The sequence below is a fragment of the Mobula hypostoma genome, chromosome 1, assembly GCF_963921235.1.
Source record: "Mobula hypostoma chromosome 1, sMobHyp1.1, whole genome shotgun sequence".
In the NCBI taxonomy this organism is placed as follows: domain Eukaryota; kingdom Metazoa; phylum Chordata; class Chondrichthyes; order Myliobatiformes; family Myliobatidae; genus Mobula; species Mobula hypostoma.
In genome coordinates, this window is record NC_086097.1 from 238,364,748 (window position 1) to 238,385,857 (window position 21,110).

Genomic DNA, 21,110 nt, shown 5'->3' on the forward strand with positions numbered 1-21,110 from the left:
CTTTCACCCATTGGAGAAAATAATTATTCATTAATAGAAAACAAGGGAAGGAATTTACCATTTCAATAATGTTAATGCTTTTTATACAGCAAAAAATAAAAAGAAAACGTCTCTTTCAGCGATGTTATGACTGCATTATAAACTCCCTCTGCTGGTCAGATAATAAGAATAAAACTTCCAACAAAATGAAAGAGCCGCTCAATTGTGTGATTTGCTTTTACTCAATATTTGCAGAGAAAGAGAACAGAGTCATTTTGCAATGAACATACAAATAAAATCGTGATTGTGAACTATTATAACTTTTTTGTATGTTAACATGTAAGCCTAACCATCTATGTCATTATGCACCAGTTCTGTGCTATTTGATGGATGTTTTTTCTCCAAATTATGATGGTTGACTTTGATCGAGCATACCAGTTGTGCACTGCTAGATTTCAATCAGTTGAAGTAGATGTTATGTACACACACGCACACAGATAATTAAGAGGCTCCTAACTTGGGAATGACATTATACAGTCAAATGACTCAAGGTACATTTATTATCAAAGAATGTACTTCAGATCATGGTCTTTCTTGGGGCTTTGCTATTGCTTGCTTGGTGGGAGGGGTGTACTGATAATGTTTGCTGAAGTGGGGGATGGAGAGGGTCATTGTTTTGCTGCTGCTTGTGTGTAGGAGGAAGGAATAGCGGGGGCTTTGGGGTTCGGACGTTTCTTACCGTCATTCATTCCTTGGGGCACTCTTCTGTTTTTATGGATGTATGCGAAAGACAAGAATTTCAGGTTGTATTTTGTATATGTTCTGTGATATTAAAAGGAACTATTGAACTATTAAACTATTGAATGAAACTTTGAGATTTGTCACAAGGTTCCACAAAGGAAGAGACAAAAAAAAACTTAACAGACAAACAAAATATTAGAAGAAATTAGAGATGCTTTTCATTGATAAGGCTTGGGATCCTGATACAAACATGGCATGAGACTGAGCAGATGAAAGAGATTGCTTGACATAAGTCTGTGACCGTTTACATCTGCCACTGCTCCCAAAGACTACAAAAATAACAAGTGTTTCCAGCTTTCATCATTTTCCTTTCCATCTCTCCAACAAATTACTGAAACATTATAGAATGTCTGGACCTGAAAAGAACTGTGGTGATCTCTGCAAGTAGCAAACATATCTTGAAATAGAAATGTGTGTGGCACTCTAGCATAGTGTGTAGCATATCATTTTACAAGTCAAGTTTATTGTCATTTAACTATATACATGTATACTGTCAAATGAGACAATGTTTCATCGAACCAGACTGTAAAGCATTGTGGTATATATAACACATCATAACTTAAAGTAATAATGAAATCTATAGATGGATTACACATAAACAAGCTAATGTGCATAAATTAAATATTGTAAGGTACAGAATAGATTAACCAGTTACACTTTGAATGCGATATGGCAGGGAGTTCAGAAGCCTAATGGGCTGAGAGAAGAAACTGTTTCCCATCCTGACCGTTCTTGTTTTTATTTATTTTTATTACAGTCTCCATGACCATGGCCCAACCTAGAGTCCATGGATCCCTTGGTTAATGGTAAAAGTCCATGTCATTACATTTGGGAACCCCTGCTCCAGGTGCTCCAATTGCCTCCCACATTCCAAAGACATAGAAACATAGAAAATAGGTGCAGGAGTAGGCCATTCGGCCCTTCGAGCCTGCACCGCCATTTATTATGATCATGGCTGATCATCCAACTCAGAACCCCGCCCCAGCCTTCCCTCCATACCCCATGACCCCCGTAGCCACAAGGGCCATATCTAACTCCCTCTTAAATATAGCCAATGAACTGGCCTCAACTGTTTCCTGTGGCAGAGAATTCCACAGATTCACCACTCTCTTTGTGAAGAAGTTTTTCCTAATCTCGGTCCTAAAAGGCTTCCCCTCTATCCTCAAACTGTGGCCCCTCGTTCTGGATTTCCCCAACATCGGGAACAATCTTCCTGCATCTAACCTGTCCAATCCCTTTAGGATCTTATACGTTTCAATCAGATCCCCCCTCAATCTTCTAAATTCCAACGAGTACAAGCCCAGTTCATCCAGTCTTTCTTCATATGAAAGTCCTGCCATCCCAGGAATCAATCTGGTGAACCTTCTTTGTACTCCCTCTATGGCAAGGATGTCTTTCCTCAGATTAGGGGACCAAAACTGCACACAATACTCCAGGTGTGGTCTCACCAAGGCCTTGTACAACTGCAGTAGTACCTCCCTGCTCCTGTACTCGAATCCTCTCGCTATAAATGCCAGCATACCATTCGCATACGGTATGGTTAGTAAGGTGTGGGCATGCTATGCCAGCACTGGAAGCATGGCAATACTCGTGCGCTGCATCCTGTATATCCTCAGACTGTGTTGGTCATTGACATAAAACAATGCACGTCACTGTATAGTTCGGTGTTTTGATGTGCATGTGACAAATAAAACTAATCTTTATCTTTAAATTCATCAGCATAACTGGAATTTGATAAAACAAACCCAAAATCATTTGTAGGTGTGGATAAAGAACAATAATATTTGTCCGAAAATTTACAAAAACTACAAATACTGAAAAGTGAAAAGATAAACAGAAGATTGGAGAACAACAGAGAGGGTTCAAAGGAAGTTCCTGAAAATGTTTCCAGGATTGAAAGGTTTATCATAGGGGAAGTGTTTGATGGCTCTGGGATTGTATTCACCGGAATTCAAAAGGAGGAGGGGTGGATCTCATTGAAAACCCACCAAATGTTCAACAGCCTTGATAGAGCGGATATTGAGGGTATGTTTCCTATGATGGAGTAGTCTAAAACCAGAGGACCCAGCCTAAAAATAGAGGGATGTCCATTTAGATCGGAGGCAAGGAGGAATCTCTTTAGCCTGAGAGTGGTGAATCTGTGGGATTTGTTGCCACAGGTGGCTGTGGGGACCAACTCATTGGGTATATTTAAGGCAGAGACTGACAGATGCTTGATTAGTCAGGGAAAGAAGGGGTACGGGGAGAAGGCAGGAGATTGGGGGTGAGAGGGGAAAATAAATCCGCCACGATGAAATTATGGAGCAGACTTAAATGGGACAAATGGACTAATTCTGTTCGTATATTTTCTGGTCTTAAAATTCTGGAAACGCTCAGCAGACCAGGTTGCACATGTGCAAAGAAAAACGGAGTAGATGTTTCAAGTCAAGGACCCTTCCCCAGAACAGAAAGGGAACTTCCAAAACAATAAGGAGGCCAAAGAGAAGGAGAACATGAAACCATGGTTGTCATGTGTGAAAGTTGTAAGCAAAATTATTTGATATTTGGCTCACTGCTGAGAGCCTACAGCTTGATCTTAAGTTGCCTGAACTAGGCTTGTTTTTTTTTTCAGGAAACTGCAGCAATGTGTCAGATTCTTCTATTTCTTTACACCAGGAGAGTGGAAGGTATGGTGCCAGCTTTATAAAACTCTGGTTAGGCCACACTCAGTTATGGTTGCTACATTATATAAAGGATGTGAAGGTTTTGAGGAGGATGCAGAAGAGATGAATCAGAATTAAAGTTCAGAATCAGAGTCTGGTTTATGAACACTGACATACAGTATGTCAATAACACTAAACAATGACATCACCACCAAGGAAATCTTCAGAGGCCGGAGGCTCAGGAAGGCAGCATCCATCGTGAAGGACCCTCGCCATCTCGGACATGCCCTCTGCTCATTACTGCCATTAGAGAGGAAGTACAGGAGCACAAAGGCACACCCTCACATTCTACCGCTCCGCCATCAGATTTCCAAATGCCAGCAGAGCCTATAGAGGTGGGGTGTGGAGTGGAGGTCTTGACGGCTGTGTGCTGTGCAGAGCTTCTCTCCTTGGCATTATGGGGGCTGCAAAGCAAAGAGCCCTTCGGACCATCACAGAGGCTGCTCAGTGAGTTTCCAGATGGCTATGGATATTGTTGGTGGAGGTCCATTATGATGGATGCCAGCTTCTTAAAGAACCACCTTTTGAAGATGTCTTCCATGTCGTGGTGGGTTATGTTATTATAGATCTGGCTGGGTATTTAACCCTCTGTAACCTCCTGTGATCCTGTGCATTGGAACCTCCATACCGGTGGTGATGTAAGCACTCTGGCTGAAGAAATTCCCCCTCATTTTTGTTCTAAAGGATGTCCCTCTATTCTGAAGTTGTGCCCTCTGGTCCTAAATGCCTCCATCATTTGAAACAGAGTCTCCACATCCACTCTGTCAAGGTTTTTCAACAGTTGTAAGGTTTCAATGAGATTCACACCCCTGCCCCCCTGACCCATTCTACTGAATTCCAGTGCGTCCAGGCCCAGAGCTATCAAATGCTTCTCAAATGTCAAGCCCTTCAATCCCAGAATCATTGCTGTGTACCTCCCTTAGCCCTCTCCAATGTCAGCACATACCTTCTTAGATAAGGGGACCAGAACTGCTCACAATACTCCAGGTGAGGCCTCCAAGCGTCTTATAAAACCTTAACAATACAGCCTTGCTTTTATGTACAAATCCTCTCGAAATGAATGCTAACATTGCATTTGCCTTCAACATCAACTCTACCCGCAAAATTAACCTGCAAATGTTACTGCACTCTTTAAGGAGAAAGGCAGCAGAAAAGAAATTATAGGCCAGTTAGCCTGACCTCAGTGGTCGGGAAGATGTTGGAGTCAATTGTTAAGGATGAGGCGATGGAATACTTGGTGAGACAGGAAAAGATGGTACAAAGTCAGCATGGTTTCCTTCAGGGAAAATCCTGCCAGACAAACCAACTGGAGTTCTTAGAGGAGATTACAAGTGGGATAGATAAAGGGGATGCAGTGGATGTTGTATATTTGGACTTTCAGAAAGCCTTTGGCAAGGTGCCACACATGAGGCTGCTTACCAAGTTAACAGCCCATGGTATTACAGGAAAGTTACTAACATGGTTAGAGCATTGGCTGATTGGTAGGAGGCAGTGAGAAAGAAAGGATCCTTAAACAACAGGAATACTGCAGATGCTGGAAATTCAAGCAACACACATAAAAGTTGCTGGTGAACGCAGCAGGCCAGGCAGCACCTCTTCCTAGAGATGCTGCCTGGCCTGCTGCGTTCACCAGCAACTTTTAAGAAAGGATCCTTTTCCAGTTGGCTGCCGGTGACTAGTGATGTTCCACAGGGGTTGGGACCACTTCTTTTTATGCTGTATATACAAACGTTTGTAAATAATTTAGATGATGGAATAGGTGGCTTTGTTGCCAAGTTTGCAGATGATACAAAGATTGGTGGGGGGCAAGCGTAAACAACAGGAATTCTGCAGATGCTGGAAATTCAAGCAACACACATCAAAGTTGCTGGTGAACGCAGCAGGCCAGGCAGCATCTCTAGGAAGAGGTACTGTCGACGTTTCAGGCCGAGAACCTTCCTCAGGACTAACTGAAGGAAGTCCTTCAGTTAGTCCTGACGAAGGGTCTCGGCCTGAAACGTCGACTGTACCTCTTCCTAGAGATGCTGCCTGGCCTGCTGCGTTCACCAGCAACTTTGATGTGTGTTGGAGGGCAAGCGTGTTGAGCAAACAGGTAGAATGCAGAAGGACTTGGACTGATTAGGAGCATGGACAAGAAAGAGGCAAATGAAATACAACGTTGGAAAATGCATGGACATGCACTTTGATAGTAGAAATAAATCTGCGGACTATTTTCTAAACGAGAAGAAAATACAGGAATCTGAGATGCAGAGGGACTTGGGAGTCCTTGTGTGGAACTCACTGAAGGTTACCTTGCAGGTTGAGTCAGTTTGGAGGAAAGCAAATGCATTAATTTCAGGAGGTCTAGAATACAATGGCAAGGATGTGATGCAGAAGCTTTATAAGGCACCTTGATTATTGTGAACAGTTTTGGGCCCCTGATCTTAGAACAGATATGCTGGCATCGGAGAGGGTCCAGAGGAGGTTCACAATGATGATCCCAGGAATTAAATGGCTATCATACGAGGAACGTTTGATGGTTCTGGGTGTGTACTTGCTGGAATTCAGAAGGATGAGTGGGGATCGCATTAAAACCTTTTGAATGTTGAAAGGCCTGGACAGAGTAGATGTGGAAAGGATGTTTCCCATGGTGGGAGATTCTAGGACAAGAGAGCACAGCCTCAGGATAGAGGGGTGCCCTTTTAAAACAGAAATGTGGAGAAATTTCTTCATCCAAAGGGTTGTGAATTTGTGAAATTTGTTGCCACATACTGCTGTGGAGGCCAGGTTATTTTTAAAGCAGAGATTGATAGGTTCTTGACTGAACATGGCATCAAAGGTTATGGGGAGAAGGCCGGGAACTGGGGTTGAGGAGGATATTAAAAAAAAGGATCAACCATAATTGAATGGCGGAGTAGACTCGATGGGCCAAGTGGCCTAATTCTGCTCCTATGTCTTATGGTCTAAATCACTGATAAACAACGTTAATAGTAGTGGTCCCAATTCTGACCCTAGGAACACCACTAGTCACTAACGGACAACCAGAAAAGGCCCCCCTTTATTCCCACTCACTGTCTTCTGCCCGTCAGCCATTCCTCTATCTATGCCAGTATCTTTCCAGTACACCCTAGGATTTTATCTTGTTAAGCAGCCTCATGTGAGGCCCCTGATCAAATCCCTTCTGAAAATCCAAGTAAATTACATCCAGTGCCTCTCTCTTGTCCACCCTGAATGTTCCTTCCTTGAAGAATTCTAACGGATTTGTCAGGCACGATTTCCCTTCACAGAAACCATGGAGACTTTGACTTATTTTATCATTAATCTCCAAGTACCCTGAAACTTCATCCTAAATAATAGACTTCAACACTTTCCCAACCATTGAGGCAAACTGGCCTAGAATTTCATCGGTTTTGTCTTCCTCCCTTCTTAAAGAATGGGGAGATATTTGCAATTTTCTAGTCATCTGAGACCATGCCAGAATCAGGTGATTCTTGAAAGATCATGACCAATGCATCTGTTATCTCTTCAGCAACCTCTTTCAGGACACTGGAATGGAGTCCATCTGGTCCAGGTGGCTTATCTACCGCAAGACCTTTCAATTTGCCTATCACTTTTTCCTTTATAATAGCAATGGCTTCCTGACACTCTTAAACCTCTGGCATACTGCTAGTGTCTTCCACAGTGAAACCAGAAGCAATTACCTATTGTTTATTTGCCATTTCTTTGACCATTACTACCTCACCAGCATAATTTTCCAGTGGCCCAATATCAACTCTGATATGCCTTTTATTTTTTTTATATAACTGCAAAAAACTTTTAGTATCCTGCTTTATATTATCGGCTGGTTTGCCCTCATATTTAATCTTTTCACTTCTCATAGCTTTTTTAGTTGCCTTTGGTTGGGTTTTTAAAAGCTTCCCAATCAACCAACTTCCCATTCACTTTTGCTACCTTGTATGCCCTTTCTTTGGCTTTTATGTAGTCCTTAACTTCCCTTGTCAGCCAGGGTTGACAGACATAGATAATCAGCTTGTATTTCCCCCTCTATTGTCAAAATACCTTAAATGAGATTGCATGCATTTAGGATATGAGGGGCAAGTTCAAAGAAGATGTGCAGAGCAAGTTTGTTTTACACAGGGAGTGGTGGGTGCCAGCAATGTACTGCCAAGGCTGGCAGTAGAGGCAAATGTGATAGAGGTCTTTAACATGGTTTCTAAAGTTTAAAGGGAACATTAGGGCAGGCTTCTTCACACAGAGAGTGGTGGGAGTGTGGAATGAGCTGCCAGACAAGGTGGTAAATGCGGGTTCTTTTTTAACATTTAAGAATACATTGGGCAGATACATGGGTGAGAGGTGTATGGAGGGATATGGTCCGTGTGCAGGTCAGTGGGACTAGGCAGAAAATGGTTCGGCACAGCCAAGAAGGGCCAAAAGGCCTGTTTCTGTGCTGTAGTTTTTCTATGGTTTCTAAAACAGAGACAGTTACTTGAAGATGCATAGAATGCAAGTACGAGGGGTCATTGATAAGTTTGTGGCCTAAGGTAGAAGGAGTCAATTTTAGAAAACCTAGTACATTTATTTTTCAACCCAGTCCCCTCCTACATTTACACACTTAGTCCAGCGGTCGTGGAGCATATGGATCCCTTCTTTGTATAAGTGGTCCACAGCAGCGGTGATTGATAAGTTTGTGACCTAAGGTAGAAGGAGATGAGTTATACCACTCTTGTTACATGCATGTGCAGTTCAACTGTGAGTGAAAATGCAGAAAGTTTGAAGTTAATAACTCATCTCCTTCAGGCCACGAACTTATCAATCACCCCTGCTGTGGACCACTTTCTGGAGGTCCAAGACACCGACTTATACAAAGAAGGGATCCGTATGCTCCACGACCGCTGGACTAAGTATGTAAATGTAGGAAAAATAAATGTGTTAGGTTTTCTAAAATTGACTCCTTCTACCTTAGGCCACAAACTTATCAACCACCCCTTGTCTATGGCCATCATGTTGGCAGAAGTGTTTACTTTAGTTAGGCATTGATTAATCAACTACTAGTTGATTAGTTCTGCAAATCATCATGGATTGAAAAGATATTGTACTGTTCTATGATCTACGTATAATAGTCATAATCTTTCCAAAAAAGTGCTGTTTATTCTTGAAGATTAATCAGTGTTAAAACCCCATCAATATCGCAAATCTCATTTTATTGTATCAATGTGTGCAGTTAGATCCCTTTACCAAAATCATAATAAACAATGATTTTGATACTAATTGTACATTCTTACTGTGACATTCTACAACGTTTGTATTTGTACTCAGCATCTTAAACTGAGCTCAGCCCTTAATACTCTTTGTACAACGCAAATCTTAGTAAAATGAAACACGTTTTCACAAAACAACCATATATATTCTGCAATAAAATCGATAGTATATATTCTGGATTCAAATTCTGTGTTTTAATACAGTATGGAACATATGGCAAAATAGTTAAGTCATCAGGGAAAGATCTATTTCAATCTAACGCACCATTTGTCAGGGAATTAATTTATTATATATCAATAAAATAGCTCCATAAAACACAAAGCAGTATCCAGCAACATTAGAAAATCATTTTTCCACATTTTGTACAAATATCTGATGAAATTCACTTCACTCACCCTTACAGATGGGAACAGGGAAATCCCATGATGCAGTATTTCCTGAGCTGGCCAAGCAGGTTAGCAAGGGATGTCCATCGAGAATATAGCCATGCACACAGGAGTAGGAGATCTTGTCTCCAATATTAAAGCTTGTGCCATGAACGATAGCTCCATGTGGTACACCAGGGTTTCCACAAGTACTGCTCTGCAACTCTGTGGAATAAAGAAATTAAAACGAATGAAGACAGTCTTACAAGTTGATCCACTCTTTGAAATACATTGGGCCATATCTTTCTTTAGACAATTGTGTTCATTATACAGTTGGTGCCAATACAAGATATTTTTCTGCATCCTATAAAAAAATCAATACCATCAAGAGGTACAGAAACCTTACATCCCACTTCAACAAGTTCAGGAGCAGTTATTATCCTTCAACTATTAGGCTCCTGAATGGTATAGATAACTTCTTTCTTCACTCCTCTGAACTGATCCTACAACCTACAGACTCACTTTCAATGATCCTTTTTACAAGTTATGCTCTCAGTGTTACTTTTATTTGTAGTTTGTCTTCTCTTACACATTGGTTGTTTGTCAGTATTGTCTGCTTATGTATATAACATATACAGTACATACTTTGATAAATTAGCTTTGAACTTTATGTCCTCTAAAACAACATTAAATAGTTCATTATTATTTTTTATCCAATCATCCTTGCATCTTGCAAAAAACAATAATTTCCCAATACCATTTAACTTGAGTAAGCTAGCTACGCTCAGTGACCATTTTATCAGGTGCTTCCTGACCTAATAAAGAGGCCATTGAGTTTACGTTCATAGTTTTCTGATGCTGTAGCCAGTCCATCAAGGTTCAATGTATTGCGAGTTTTGCGTTTTAATACGTGGTTATTTGAATTACTGTCACCTTCCTGTCAGCTTGAAAGACATGGGCCGTTTTCCTCTGACCTTTCTCATTAACAAGGCATTTTCGCCCACAGAATTGTTGCTCACTGGATTTTTTTTTGGTTTTCTGCACCATTCTCCATAAACCTTAAATTGTTTTGCATTGAAATCCCTGAAGACAAGCAGTTTCTGAAATACTCAAACCACCTCTTCTGATTGGCACCAACAATCATTCCACAGTCAAAATCACTTAGATCACATTTCTTCCGCACTCTGACCATGACCCCTGAACCCCTTGACCATGTCTAAATGCTTTTTATGCACTGAGTTGTTGCCACATGCTTGGCTGATTAGATATTTGCATTAATGAACAGGTGTAACTAATAAAGTCACCACTGAGTGTATATTCTGCCAACTTGTGCATCCTGATCAAATTTCTGCTCAACTCCAATGCAAATTATAGTGACAGAGCAGAAACGTCTAAGTGATTCCTGATGACATCTGTTTCTTCACTTTTGCTGTTCTTAAAACACAATGGCCTTGAAAATAGGTCACGTAACATTGTATTTTTCTACAGAACCTGAGCGAAATGCAACAGCAATCATTTCTGTGTCATTTGATGTTGTATAGATATTCAGCTACGCTTTTCTTTGCAAAATTTCCATAGCAAGCATCAGCATTTGTAATACAAGCAAAATGCAGGAGGAACTCAGCAGGTCAGGCATGATCTATGAAGAGAAATGTACGGTAGATGTTTCGGATCAAGGTCTTTCATCGGGACTGGAAAGAATAAGGAGAGAAACTAGAATATAAAAGGTAGGAAGATGGAGTGGAATACAAGATGTCAGGTGATAGGAGACTCTAGGTGAGAGGGGTAGGTTGGTGGGAGGGGTGTATGAAAAAAATGATGTGAGAAGCTGCAAGGTGATAGGTGGAAGAGAAAGGGAGAGGGGTCTTTATTTACCACGCAACTTGTCTTTTGAAGCACCACAAGGAAATTTAAAGCAGAGTCTCGAGTGCAAATATTGATCAATTCTCCCTTGATAACCAGGATTTGTGAATGAAATATTGTAAGACTGGAAATCAATTGAAGCATCTCATTCTTGTACTTCATTATTCTATCCTGTTCTTTCCCCATGATGCAGTCTCTGCATCAACACACAATCTACTGAAAAATCTCTGAAGATGGCGGGATCACATTGCATCAGGCAGAAATGACGAAGGCAGATGTGCTGGATGTAGAGTGTTGTGTATTCAGTATTTCAGTAATACTTGATTAATCTTATATATTATTTGAATAAGCTTCTTTATTTGATTAAACAATTCATTACAGCTTACGTGTGAAAATACACGAGATGCATATGTCATCATGCAGCCATATGATATGTGTGTGCCTTGCTTAATGACTGTGACTAAGTAAAACTCAAATGCCATCTATAAATTTGTAGAGGAACCCACTGTTGTTGGTTAAATTTCAGATGCTGATGAGCAGGAGCGAAAACAATCTGCTGGTTGAGTGGCGTCAGTACAAGAACCTTGCACTTAACATCTGGAAGACCAAAGAAAGGATTGTGGACTTCAGAAAATGGAAGTTATGAAAACAGACACCAGTCCTCATTTTTCCACTGAGGTTGGGTGGGACTAGAACTACAAGTCATGGCTTAAAGGTGAAAGATAAAATATTTAAGGGGAACATGAGAGGGAACTTCACTCAGAAGGTGGTGAGAGCATGGAACGAGCTGCCAGTGTAAGTGATAGATGTGGGTTTGATTTCAACGTTGAAGAGAAGTTTGGATAGGTACGTGGATAGGAGGGGTAAAGAGGGCTACGGTCCTAGTGCAGGTCAGTGGGACAAGGCAGATGATTAGTTCAGCACAGATTAAAGATGGGCCAAAGGACCCGTTTCTGTGCTGTCCTATGATTCTATAACTCTATAAAAGACAGTGACAATAAATCTGATTCTGAATTGGTTGAGCAAAGAACAGACAGGGATGGGCGAAAATCACATTCCATGGGGTGTACTAGAATTTATACAACAAAATCTTGGCTCACAATATAAACAGAATAATTAAAGACACAGTAGAAGATAGAAAAATTAATACAATCAACTGTGTTTTGAAACACCACTGAAAAGCCACTGAAGAACTTTTTACACTCCGTAGTATTAATGTTGCGGATTGTGCAAAGGGTCATTACATCCTGTATATTCATATCTCGGAGAAGTTCTGAAATATTACGAAGGACTGGATTTATCCAGTACCAATTATTCATTTCAAAATGTCAATAATACTATGAGAAATCTATGATAATTCATACAGTACTGGGCCAAAGTCATGTTTATATACACACATACATATACAGCATATATAACTAAGGCGTCCAAGACTTTTGCACAGTACTCTATTTGTCAACATGTAAAGGAGAGCGAGTTTGTAAATTTGGCAGGAGCAAAGGATATTGGGAATAACGAGGTTGGAGTGCTGTGGTAGGCATGTTGGGATAGGTGGCAGAGAAGGAGTGCCAGGGATGGGGGTTAACACGTGTATAGACACACCCAGCTTTGAAACACCAGGGAATTGATTCCAAATGATTGGTTTAATGATTAATACAGAATGTCTCTCTGGTGCTTCCTGCTCCCTCCCCTCTCTCTTCCCCTTTTCCCCAATGCTGATTTCCCTCTCCTTGACCCCTTCCCACTCCCAGTTCACAATAGAGACCCATATCAAAATCAGGTTTAGCATCACTCACATGTTATGAAATTTGTTTTTTTTTCCCTGCAGTACAGTGCAATAAAATTGTTACAGTTCTATGCAAAAGTCTGAGACACCCTAGCTATATACATGCACCTGATTTTTGGCTCGGACTGTATATCCCACATAGAAGCAGTTATTTATACAGATGGTCATCCAGCAGAAATATTTGGTTTTATAAGAATGTTTGTGTCTTTGTTTTAATTGATGTGTTGGAGAAACAAAGAAAATTTCCTTTAATATAACTTGCTCTCTTTGCCTCTAGTGCACAATTGGCTTGTCTCTGTTTTCGAAAACTTACGTCAAGATGAACAGTGAAATATAATAATTACACACATATATCAATTTTTTTTAATCATGACCATTAATGTAATTTACAAAATCATGTTCATAAAATTTGTTACAGAACTGTGTTGGATTGGGGTACAGAATTGTTATTTCTCTTGTAGTTTTGCTTTCCTATGCTTGCATTTTTAAATAATCACCTATATACATGGAATTGTTCAGTGAACTTTCTAGAAATTACACTGTGGTTGCTTTTGTATTTTTCTCGAAGTTTCTTAGTTTTCTGTAGCAGGTGTCACATTACTTGAATCTGGCTATTTAATAGGTCAATTGTTATCACTGTAAGTTTGTTATCTTTCATCTGAGTAGGGAAGACCACACACATCAAAGTTGCCGGTGAACGCAGCAGGCCAGGCAGCATCTCTAGGAAGAGGTACAGTCGACGTTTCAGGCAGAGACCCCTCGTCAGGAATGACCACAACTATTTTTCCTTTTGTTTGCTCTCTTAACACCTTTCTTTTCCACTCTCATAACACTTAATAAAATTCTCATAAGCAATAAATTGTATGACTTCCACAGACCCTTTGAATCATAAAAGTATCAGGATTCAACAGCTTCAAATTACATCTCCTGGGGTCCAAAAGTACCTTTTTATTGGTTGTTGAAGTGGTCCGTGTTCAGTGGGAATGCTGTATTAATGGTTCCAACACTGATTTGCAATAATTCAGGAGTTCCAAGTTATCACTATTGACACTTAATATTTTAAATAAATCCAGTTATATTTAATTACTTGAATTAACTCCCCAAGCTGCTTTGGTGTCATTCTTCAGGAGTAACCACTATACCACAACGCTCCTGTGCTACCTAATAAATTGGTTTGAAAAAAAGATTGAGAGATTTGACACTGACGATGCATAACTGGCTGTGAGAGAGGAACAGCAGAGAGAACCATAAAATGATTACTTTCAGCCTGATGGAGAACATCTAATGGTATACCCTAGGGTCAGTAATCTGACCATTGCTCTTTATAAAATATAGTAACGGCTCAGACAAGGGTGTAGGAAATGCAATTTGAAATGTGCCAATGACACAGAGCTTAGAAGATGTCAGAACAGACAGACTGGTGAAACAGAGATGGACAGCAGATGAAAGTTAATGTAAAGGAGGATGAAATGATGTACTTTGACATGAATAAGGCCAAGAGGCAGTGTAGGCTCAATCACACAATTCAGATTGTGATACAGGAACAGACAGACTAAGGGTGAATGCACAAAAATCTATGAAAATAGCTAGGAAAGCTGATAGAAGTATTACAATTGTAACTAAAAAAACATGTCAGAGATTTTTTTTTGAGTGGTTCTATTCCCAGGAATAAGGATTTTCAAGTATCTGAAAAAGCTAGATTTATTTATTTATTGAGATACAGCTTGGAGTTGGCCCTTCAAGCCATGCTGCCCAGCAATCCCTCGATTTAATTCAAGCCTAATCACGGGACAATTTACAATGACCAATTCATCTCCCAAGCAGTAGGTGTTTGCCCTGAGGGAGGAAACCCACATGGTCATGCGGAGAATGTACGAAATCCTTACAGGCAGCGGTGGGATTTGAACCCAGGTTGCCTGTACTTGTGAAGTATTGTGCTAACCACTAAGGTCTCAGCCCAAAACTGTTTACTTCTCTCCATGCATGCTTCCTGACTTACTGAATTCCACCTGCATTTTGTACATGTTGCTCAAGCTTTCTAATATCTCACGTGTTTCGAACAAGAGATATTGAAGACACTTAACTAAAGGTGGTTAAGGTATATTGCAAGGCTAGTCCAGAAAAAAAATATTTCCTGTGGCTGGAGCTTTAGTAGTAAGAATCAATAGTCTTTAGATAGTTGGCCAAAAAAGCCAAGGGTAAAACTACTTTTTAAATTCACTAAGTTGTAATGATCTGGAATACGTTTACTGAAATTCTTTATTAATTGATTCATTATCCTTTATTAGTCATGGCACTGACATCAATGTCAGGAGTTATGTCTCAGCTCTGGGTAGGCTGCAACTGAAGCATTGCATTTGTAGTTGTCACATTATTGAAAGCATGTACAGGCTTTAGTGAGGGTGTAAGGGAGGTTTGCTAAGATATTAACTGGAGTAAAGGGCATGTGTTTTAGGAGAGATTAGATAAATTTAGGTTGTTTTCTCTGACATGTCCTATCTGATCAAGGAGGTGGTACAGGATCCTGGACTTTCAAAGTTTTAAGAGGAGCTTTGTTCCCTCTGCCATCAGTTTTCTGACTAGTCCATGAACAAACCTCATTACACATCTTTTCCACTTTTTTTTTACAACTTGTATAAATTCATATGCCTTGCACTGTACTGCTGTTACAAAACAACAGGTTACACAACATTGGTCAGAGCTGATAGTCCTGAAAGAAGTTTGAGATTATGGAGGGTTTATAAATAGAGTCCAGAGTCAATCTATTTTCCCCAGGGGGAAAATATCTAATATTGGAGGGGCATGATACAAACATACATATATACATACACACAAATACATAGTGATGGGTGCCTCGAATGCACAGCCACGACTGGAGGTAAAGACAAACCTGATAGAAGCATTTCAGAGGCTCTTAGACAAACACATGAATGTGTAGGGAATGAGAAATATGGGCATTTGTGTAGGCATATGGGATTAGTTTAGTTAGGCATTAAATTACTAGTTTAATTAGTCCAGTACAACATCATGGGCTGAAGGGCCTGTTCCTGTGTTACACTGTTCTATGTTCTGTAAAATGGAGGCGGTGGCATTTCAATGAGAACTTTGAGAGCTGGATGTGTCTTCAAATAATATTCCGTACAATGTCTTTTCTATACGAAGATAGAACAGCAGCTGTATTTCATTAGGAGTCTGAGAAGCTTTAATATTTCACCAAAGACCCTCTCAAATTTCTACCCATGTACAGTGGAGAGCATTCTAAATAGTTGCATCATTATCTGTCATGAAGGGGTCGGAAAAAGTTCTGGAAAATTACAAACTCAGCCATCTCCTTCATCAGCACTACCCTCCTCACCATCCAGGCCACCTTCAAAGGGTGATACCTTAAAGGAGGCAGCATCCATCGAGGACCCACATCACCCAGGATGTGCTCTCTTCTCAATTTTACCATCAATTAGTACAGGAGCCTGAAGAAAGACACTAAGTTTTAGCAGCAGCTTCTTCCCCTCCACCATCAGATTTCTGAATGGACAATGAGTCCATGTACACTTCCTTACTATTTATTGTAATTCTACTAATTTCATTTTATTATATTTTATTGTAAATTATAGTAATTTTTATTATGTATTGCACTATACTGCTGCTGCAAAACAAATTTCACAACATATGCTAGTGATATTATACCCGATTCTGAAATACAGAACAATAGCAGCATGAAAATGGGATTAGTTGAAATCACAAGAAAATGTAAGGACCATTCCATTTTTTTTGTATTTACACTCTAGTTAATGGGTCTTCTGATTCAGCATAAATTTAAGTATTCTCCAGAAATCTAAGCTCATTCGCAGTGCTCCTTCTCTAAAGACCATCTCAACTACTAATTGTTTTTTTTTATGATTATTCAACTTCAATTGCATATTTTATTAATACTCTTCAGACCAAGCATAACTAGAATCAGGCATGTGTCATGAAATTTGTCATCTTTGCTGCAGCAGTACAATGTAATACATAATAATAAAAAGCAGGAATTACAGTATCTACTGTGTACATACATCTACCGATGCCTCTGGATACATCTTCAGTGATGTTCCTGAAATCATCGGGTGTTTTGGGTCTTTCAACACCATACACCCTCATACACCCTTCTCCAGGTGACCCAGCCGGGGCTGATCCGAACCCAGCTTGTGTCCAGATTATATAGTTAAATAAGTAGTGCAAAAATAGAAATAGAAATAAAGTAGTGAGGTAATGTTCATGGGTCCAATGTCCATTCAGAAGTCCCATGGCAGAGGGGAAGAAGCTGTTGCTGAATCATTAAGTGTACACTTCAGGCTCCTATACCTCCTATCTGATGGCAGCAATGAAAGCATTCAACCTTCACTCCTGTCCCTAGAAAAAGCTTGTTGGAACCTGCAGTGATGGTAAGAAAGAAAGGTTCAGGAAGTCATAAATAGTTGTCATTATGACAACTTTTCCCTCAATGTCAACTGAAGAGCTGGTCATTATCTTCAGGAGTGGGGCAGTACACATGCTCCTATCCACATTAATGGTTTTGAGTTTAAGTGCTTTAAATTCCTAGGGGTAAATAGCACCAATAAGCTGTTCTAGTCCAACCACATTGAGGTCAGGGCTAAGGAACCCTGCCAATAGTCATACTTTATTGATCCCGGGGGAAATTGATTTTCGTTACAGTTGCACCATAAATAATAAATAGTAATAGAACCATAAATAGTTAAATAGTAATATGTAAATAATGAAATAAGTCCAGGACCAGCCTATTGGCTCAGGGTGTCTGACCCTTCAAGGGAGGAGTTGTAAAGTTTGATGGCCACAGGCAGGAATGACTTCCTATGACGCTCTGTGTTGCATCTCGGTGGAATGAGTCTCTGGCTGAATGTACTCCTGTGCCCAACCAGTACATTACGTAGTGGATGGGAGACATTGTCCAAGATGGCATGCAACTTGGACAGCATCCTCTTTTCAGACACCACTGTCAGAGAGTCCAGTTCCATCCCCACAACATCACCGGCCTTACAAATGAGTTACAATACCTCTGCTTCCTCAGGAGGTTAAAGTAGTTTGGCATTTCCCATTCAACCCTAATTTTTAAATCAATGCATCATAGAAAGCATTCTGTCTGGATGCACAACAGCTCGATATGACAACTGTTCTGTACAGTTTAAGGCGTTTAAGAGAAGTTTGGATAGGTGCACGGATGGGATCGGTGTGCAGAGCTATGGTCTGGGTCCAGGTCTATAGGACTAGTCAGTTTAAATGGTTTGGCACGGACTAGATGGGCCAAAATCATATTCCTTACAAGTTACTGATGCTGAAGGATGGCGTGTCTATTCATTTAACACATCTATTATTCCAAACTGCAGGACAGTGCAAGCTCATGTACTCTTTAAAAAGGGGACGGCCAAAGTCCACCAGCTTTTAATCAAATTAGCATTACTCTCTGCAGTCCAGAATAAACTAGATTACATATTCCATAGCAAGTGCTCATTTTTGGATCTTTCAAATTCCTCACTTGCAGTTACAATAACATGGCATCTGGTATTCAAGTTAACCCTGCATCTCCAATTGCATAACTTATACAGAGTGTCCTGAACCAATAAGGAACCATAAATGGTTCACGAAAACAGTGAATACTGGGATAACTCAGCTGGTCATGCCACATCAGTTGGAAGGGAAACAGAATTTCAGATCAATCATATCAAGTTTCAGAGAAGGAGATCCTGCTCTTGCAATGTCTGCCAGGTATCGAAGATGTTCCACCATCATACAAACCTTCCCCTCTTCTCCTCCTTCAGAATTATGCAGGGATCGCTCCCTTTGAAATTTCTAATTCATCTTCCATTCCCATAAACTACCCTCATTGTTACAACACTTTTGCTTGCAATTTCTTCATTTCTTCTTTCCACCATCCAGAGTCACAAACAGTTTTTCCTTGATTCTGGCAGAAATTCATCTGCACTTCTTTGAATCTAATACATTTGGTGCTCACAATGAGGCCTCATCTGCCTTCGTTCATTTGTTATGTGCCGTGTCATATGATGTGCGGGATCATGGTCTTTTCAGGACCATGGTTCTTGTCAAATTTTTCCTAGAGAAGTGGTTCACCACTGCCTTCTTCTGGGCAGCGCCTTTACAAGACGGGTAATCCCAGCCATTATCAATATTCTTCAGAGATGATCAGCCTGGCTTCAGTTGTCAAATAACCAGGACTTGTGATATGCACCATACAACCATCTACTGTCTGCTCCCATGGCTTCACATGACCCTGACTTTGGGGGGGGGGGTGGGAAGAAGAGGGAGAAAAGGGCTAAGCAGGTGGTACACGTTGCCCAAGGGCGACCTGCAAGCGAATGGAAAGAGGGCATTACACCTCCTTTCGTAGAAGGGCATCTTCACCCTGCTATACTCTACATTGGAGAAACCAAAAGCAAATTGAGTGACTACTTTGCACAACACTTGCATTCAGTCTGTAGGAGTGATCTAAGCTTTCTGTTACCGGTCACTTGAATTCTTTATTCTATTCCAGCTCTGACCTATCAATCTGTGCAGTCTGTTGCTTCTTGTGTTCTTACAGTGGGATCCAACACAAATGAGGAATAGCACCTCATCTTCTAACACAAAATATTCTGCAAATTCAATCAATAGACATAAAGTGCTGGAGGAACTCAGCAAATCAGGCAGCATCTGTGAGGTGGGGGGGGTTAAATAGTTGACTTTTTTCCCCCTTCAAAGTCCCTTCATCAGGACTGGAAAGGAAAGGGGGATGAGCCTTTATCTTCTGTCTGGGCACATTGTAGACTTCATTTCTGTTTTTCCTCATTCATTCATCTGTGATATTTGCTCACCTTGTTTGAGTTCCCTCCTTCAGCCTCCCACCCCACCCCCCATGGAAATGGAAACCATGGCCTACCAGGAATACCTTCCAGCCCTGCATTTCACAACTCCTTCATTCTTTGGTTCATGTTCTCACTCTCCAATCAATCATTGACCAAATATCCTTGTTTAAAATTTCAAGGCACCCAAGTCTTACCCTGCCATCCCCTCCCCAGCAGCTTAAGTTTTCTTCCCCCAAACCAATGAAGGGTCTTCAACCGTGTGGTGATATCACATGGCAATGATGTGCCAGTACATGATTGGACAGAGCACTGAGCATGTGCGGGGTTTGCCAGAATGTTTCATCACGTGGCGGGGTTTGATTATTACTGTAAATAAAAGTTCTCTAATTCTTCCAGAATATGATTCTTTACTGTTAACCCACGGTATGTATAACAGAAGTAACATAAACTGGAAATGTAAACTCCTTTTATCTTCCCAAAGATAGAGTCTTTGAGACTTCTGACTTCTCCCAACATTTTCTGCTTTTATTTTAGGCTTTCAAGCATCTGAAGTTTTTAAAATCATATTCTCATTCTACATAACTCCAGGCTGGGTCTTTATGTGCTGCTGTTGTGACTCCCGTCTCTCCTTCCCCCACCAATACTCTGCAATCCCGTCTCCCTCAGATCCCACCGTCAGCTCCTGGGCCCTCAGAGGCTCCATCTTCCTCTCACCCCAACCCTCCCCTCTCCACTGACACCCCCAGCCTCCCCCCTCCCCCCTCTGATCCCAGCTCTCATCCGTGCCGGGTCTTTACCATCCCCTCCGACCTTCAACTGTCGGAGGCAGAACGCTCTGTTCTCAGTAAGGGCCTCACCTTTGTCCCCCTTCGCCCACACCTCAGCGAGTTCCGTGTTCGCCACGATGCGGAACTTTTCTTCCGCCGTCTCCGTCTCCGAGCCTACTTCTTCAGCAAGGACTCTTCCACTCCCACCGATGACCCCTTCTCCCGTCTTCAACCCTCCTCTTCTTCATGGACTGCCTGCTCTGGATCTCTTTATTGCTAACTGCCGACGGGACATCAACCGTCTCGACTTCAACGCACCTTGTCCCCATTCCAACCTCACTCCTTCGGAACGCTCTGCTCTCCACTCCCTCCGCACTAATCCTAACCTTATTATTAAACCCGCTGATAAGGGGGGTGCTGTTGTAGTCTGGCGTACTGACCTCTACCTTGCCGAGGCGCAGCGACAACTCGCGGATACCTCCTCTTATTTACCCCTCGATTGTGACCCCACTAAGGAGCACCAGGCCATTGTCTCCCACACCATCACCGACTTTATCTGCTCAGGGGATCTCCCATCCACTGCTACCAACCTTATAGTTCCCACATCCCGCACTTCCCGTTTCTACCTCCTACCCAAGATCCACAAACCTGCCTGTCCTGGCCGACCTATTGTCTCAGCTTGCTCCTGCCCCACCGAACTCGTTTCTGCATACCTCGACACTGTTTTTATCACCCCTTGTTCAATCCCTTCCGAC

General features: G+C 41.2%; 1 protein-coding gene across 1 annotated transcript in view; it reads right to left on the bottom strand.

Annotated features, from left to right (window-relative positions):
* csmd3b (CUB and Sushi multiple domains 3b) overlaps positions 1–21,110 on the bottom strand; it is a 2,345,756-nt gene that overhangs the window by 1,416,627 nt on the left and 908,019 nt on the right. The window contains exon 4 of the mRNA XM_063066157.1: positions 9,116–9,310. Coding sequence (XP_062922227.1) covers positions 9,116–9,310 — 195 coding nt within the window. The remainder of the gene's footprint in view (positions 1–9,115; positions 9,311–21,110) is intronic.